This window comes from Myotis daubentonii, chromosome 11, assembly GCF_963259705.1.
Source record: "Myotis daubentonii chromosome 11, mMyoDau2.1, whole genome shotgun sequence".
Lineage (NCBI taxonomy): Eukaryota > Metazoa > Chordata > Mammalia > Chiroptera > Vespertilionidae > Myotis > Myotis daubentonii.
This window is the reverse complement of record NC_081850.1, coordinates 25223152-25228158: the sequence shown is the minus strand read 5'-3', so window position 1 is coordinate 25228158 and position 5007 is coordinate 25223152. Positions and strand designations below refer to the sequence as shown.

The window sequence follows — 5007 nt, the reverse complement described above, 5'->3', positions numbered from 1 at the left end:
TATTTTCGATTACATTTGTTTGCGTTTCAAATCATCTATCACGTAACAGATCTCAAAATTTTAATAAATTATTTTTAAACAATCAAACTGCAAGTTGAGGGTTGAATTTAGAATGTCTCAGTAACTGCACACAAAACAATGTTTTATGTAGTTGCCTTGAGTTTGTCACCGAGGCTGCTAAGTAATGTTTTAAAAAATTGTTTTCATTATTGTTAAATAGGAATAGCAAACTTTCACAGTCCACAAAGTTGCCCGAATATATTTCAGGGCTCTACTATTATGAGGATTCCATTCAAGTGAAGCACTTACTGATAAAACATGTCCTCAAAAAAAAAATGACGCTAAGTAGAGGTTTGCTATGTCACATATATTTCTGTACTAGCGTGCCTAAAATGTCATCTCCTAAGTGTGATTGTTTTCTAATGCTAAGTTGCAATATACTTTTCATAATTTTGAGTGGCATTAATACGAAGCACAGTAACTGTCTTCATCCAAAAAAAAGGTGATTAAGGTATTCAAATGTCCTAATTAATAGATTATCCCAATAACACTTTAAACAATTATGAAAATTATTTTTTAAAGCAAGGCATCAAAGTGATCTAAGATCTAATGGCTCTATATTATCACCTTGCTCTTCCAGAATTTTTATTAAAATACACTGAGATTCAATAATGCTCTTTAAAACTTCTTTTAGTTTAACTAAATTGATAAAATAAGTGACAAGTTACAAGTTTCAAATATAAAAGCAAACAGTCCTAATTCCACTAAAAATATTGATTTTTCTTCACAGCAACAATGGTTTCCATGGAAAGAATGGAAAATTAGACCAATATAGTTGCTAATGAATAAATACTAGATGTTCTTGGAGTATTGCTATTTAACGATAAACCATTTAAAAATGTAACTACAGAACTTGAAAGACAATGAAAAAAAAATCAATGCAAACATGCCAAGTGAAAGTTATTATTATTAAGGATTTTACAGTAATTTTAGAAAAAGCATATACTATCTTATATATGATGGTTCTTAATTATCCTTTTATATCTGATTCACAGTGATGCATAAATACTGATTTATAAATACTGATTTATAGATTCACTGATACTTTTGCATAACATTCTGCTACATATCAACTTTAACTGTAGCTCTTTTTGAATTAAAATCCTTTCTAAAAATCTCGACATTTCAACAATTGAAACTTTATAAAGTTTTCAACCAATTGAGAATATTTCTCTATTTTGTATTTTAAAATCCAAAAAAAGTGTTTTGCTACAGTTATAAGGCTCTTCCAATACAAAACCAAATTATTGATCTGATGTAAAAGCAACATAATTAAGGTGCCCTTACATTTACAACACCTTACCTTACCTTACCTATAAAGTCACATAGAAAGTATTAGTTAAGTGAGAATTCTAAAGCTAAAATACCTGCTCTTGCATAGACTTTAAATCCCAAAATAGTTTTAATACATCAACATAGATTTACATTATTAAACAGTAGATAATATTAGTCACCATGAATTAGTGTTGGTGAGTATGTATTCTTGACTACTAATGTGATAGCAGAATGATGATGCAGTATATGCTTCGAACAGTCCATATGTCTAGAAGCTGCAATTTTATTTTTAACTTACACAAATTAAGGTAAAGTTAGTGAGTTTTCAATACATGTTTAGAGGAAAGAAAAAATGCAGTGTATGTAAATCACTAGCAATGTTTCTAAAAAGCCAATGCTGGAAACATAAATTAAAACAGAAAAGCAATCGTGTACAGGTGAGAATAAGTGAGTCAGTACTTTGCAAGTGTAACGCTTATCTCAATTTGTTTTATTTGAATAATGCTTCAATAATGTAAAAATAATATCAAATGGCCATAGTTTACCAGAAAGCGAAAAAAAATTCCTGATGATGGGTAATATGAAATGTCACTTTTACAACTAAAGGAAATTCGTTTTACCTGACACAGTTCAATCATCATATTTATTGGTCATTATTCTTAGCTTTTAAAGGACAACTAGCTCAGCAACTCATTTTTCCAGTTTTGTTAAATTAAAGTGCACGTTTACTTGCTGAAAATAGCCATATCTAAGTTAATCATACTCAGATGCCAAACAAAATATAAACAATAAAAAATGTGTCAGCCAAAAAGCTACAGGACTGTATCCAATCACTGAATAAGCCTTATCATTGTTTTCATCTTCATTCACAATTTATGAATGCCTCAGTCCTTTTGAATCACAATGGCTTCTAATTGTCATACAATTGAAATCTTAATCATTTGTCCCTTATAAAAATGCATCATCGTGATATTGGAATATTTTTAAATTGCAACACACCTAAGAGGAGGTGACACTTCTTTAACTGTTTAGTCTTTATGCCAATGTCAAAGAAAATGGTTATGGATGACCAATCATGCTACATCCTCCTAAAAGCTAAAGTAAACTGCCCCACACCTCCAGAGGTTTAAAATACTGCTTCAAATAACAGCTCAGAGCTAAGATACTTAGTGAGTTCCTTAGCTGGTTAGTTAGCTGGGCAGCGATGAAAACCACCCCCAGGTAAGTCTATTCGGTCTGGTCACTTTTCCAATTGACCGTCTGGTTTAAAATTATACAATTTCTGCTCTTTCAAAAAGTATAAAGCCAGGATTTTATTTCATAACATTGTTCCTAAAGTCTTAGGCCAATTTTCAACGTGCATATTTTTTTTTAAAAAAAGACTTTACTTTTTCCAGCATTACATTCTGCCATAGGAGCTACGCCTGAAGATCGTCAAATGAACAGGTCTGCACAAAATGAACGTGTTGTAAAAGTCCTTAACTTTCACCACGACCAGCTAACTGGTGTTAAGGTAAAGGCTACCTTTGTGGCGGGGTCACTGTAAACAGCCAAGTGCAGATCATGAAGGACCAGAGCTTCAGATCCCCAAATTACGCAAAGGAATGGATCCCCCCGACCACAACCTCCGCCTGGCTTCGTCGCCGGGCCACAGCCCGCAGCGAAGTCCAAAGGTGCCCACGAGGACTCCTGCTCGAGTCCCCTCGTCCAAGTTCACTGGTGGCTGATGAGGGCTTACTCCCTCCTAAAGCCCCTCTAAAGCCTAGGCTGCGGCGGGGCGCGCGAGCAAGAACCGGAGGGGTGGCGGGCACCTCGGGCAGAGGCGCCGCGCCGCAGCACGCACTCCGGGGGCCGCGCAGGGACTAGCTGTCGTGGGCCCGGGCCCTGCCCACCCTCGGCGGCCTCGCCCTGGCAGCACGCGGGCGCCCGCTCTCCGTGCCCGGAGCGCGGGGCTGAGCGCGCGCGGTGGCCGTGGGCTAGAGGCCGCGCGCCGGCTCCCACGCCGCCCGGTAAATCCCGTCACAACTCCCGGCCACTTTTTCGAGGGACGGGGGTTTCAGAGGTTAAGTTTTTTTAAAAAAAGCCTTGAACTGTCTGCAGAGGAAAGCAACATAACAAAACAAAGGCATTTCGGGCTGGAGAGAAAGCCCCAAAGCGCGATCAAGACATGTACCTGAGTGAGACAGATGGGAGAATACATCATGACTTCGCCTTTAAAACGCACTTTCCAGGAGATGCCCAAGACAATCTTCGAGAAGCCAGAATTTCATCTATTCATTTTACAGTCATCGGAGCCCCGCGATGCGATCAATCAGGACGGGGTCGCTGGATCGCCGCAACTTCGAAACAAACCCAGTCCTCCTTAAATAGCCAAAGATTCAAGTTCACTCGGCGTGCTAGATTTCCCGGGGTGAAATCCAATCTACACTTTTAGACCTTGCCGTCCGAGCGCGCCGGCCGTGCTCTCCCAGGCCGCCGCCGCCGCCGCCGCCGCTGCCGCTGCCGGTGCTGGTTGCTTTTCGCCTGGGTTTGGGGATTTGTTTTCTGTTTTGCAGTTGTTGTTGTTGTTGGGAGCTAGGAGGTGCGCGAAGGATCGGTGCGGGTTGGATTGGGGTAGTGGTTGGTGGTGAAATGCTTTTTTAAAAAAGGCGGGGTGGGGGGCGCAGGAAAGAGGGCGGGAGCAAGAGCAGAGAGAATGTGTCACCGCACTGGGAAAGTTCAAGGTTACAGCCCGGAGCCCTGCCGCAGGATTCCCGAGTGGCGATCGCAGGCGAAACTTTGCCGCGAGCCGACCATGTGTGTGCGCGAGAGGGAGCGTGAGCGAGTGCGCGCGGGTGGCGGGGCGCGCGCGGGAGAGGGCCGGGTGGGGGCGGGGTGGGGGGGGGGAGAAGGGAGAGGCCGGGGTGAGGGAGGGGACGCGAGCACAGGTCTCCCGGGTGGAAGAGGCTCCTGACGCGCGGTCCCCTGGCTGCAGCCGCCGCCGCTCGCGCCGGCTTCTCCACGCCCGCCCGGCCGCCCACCTCGCCCCGCGTCTGACCCGGCCGAGGGAGGAGGCTGCCGCCGCCGCCGCTGCCCAGAGCCCAAGGGGATCGGAACGAGCTCCTGAAAAATCCCGAACGATAAATCCCGCTCTCCCGCTCGGCTCCAAACTCCTCTCTTTTCTGCTCTGGGCTCTTTCTCTCCCCCCTCCCTCTCTCGCTTTCTTTCCTTGCAAAACTTGGAAGTTGAAAAATTCACCGGTTCCACCCTCTGGACCCCGCTCGAGCTCTCTCCAAATCAGACTTAAGGATTGTTTTATTATTTAATTACACAATCATCGCTTTACTCCTCCTCCTGCAAACGCGCATTCCTTTTGCACCAGCCTCTCCACACCCCCGCCCCCCACCTTCCTCCTCCTCCTCCAGCTTCTCTTTCCCTCCCTCCCTCCCTCCCTTCTCTTTTCTCTCTCTCCTATATTCTCCTCTCTCTCTCTCTCTCTCTCTCTCTCTGTCTGTCTCTCTCTCATTTGTTTAAGGTTTCATACCAGTGCAACAAAACCATAGTTGTTTGGGGGGTTTTGTGTTTTTGTGTTTTGGGTGTTTTTTTTCCCCAAAATAGATCTTTCCGCCCTTTTGGTAAGTCCCGCACCCTCCCCACAACACACACACACACACACACACACACACACACACA

The 5007-nt window shown here is 43.4% G+C and overlaps 1 protein-coding gene across 12 annotated transcripts in view; it reads right to left on the bottom strand.

Annotated features, from left to right (window-relative positions):
• NFIB (nuclear factor I B) overlaps positions 1 to 4686 on the bottom strand; it is a 227494-nt gene extending 222808 nt beyond the window's left edge. For 5 of the 12 annotated variants that reach the window (XM_059656644.1, XM_059656643.1, XM_059656653.1 and 2 more), the window contains exon 1: positions 3509 to 4683. In XM_059656644.1, coding sequence (XP_059512627.1) covers positions 3509 to 3538 — 30 coding nt within the window. In that variant the 5' untranslated portion in view covers positions 3539 to 4683. Of the gene's footprint in view, positions 1 to 3508 lie in introns of all 12 variants that reach the window. The other 7 variants (XM_059656646.1, XM_059656648.1, XM_059656649.1 and 4 more) reach the window with 5 other exon arrangements.
• Positions 4687 to 5007: the final 321 nt, after the last annotated feature.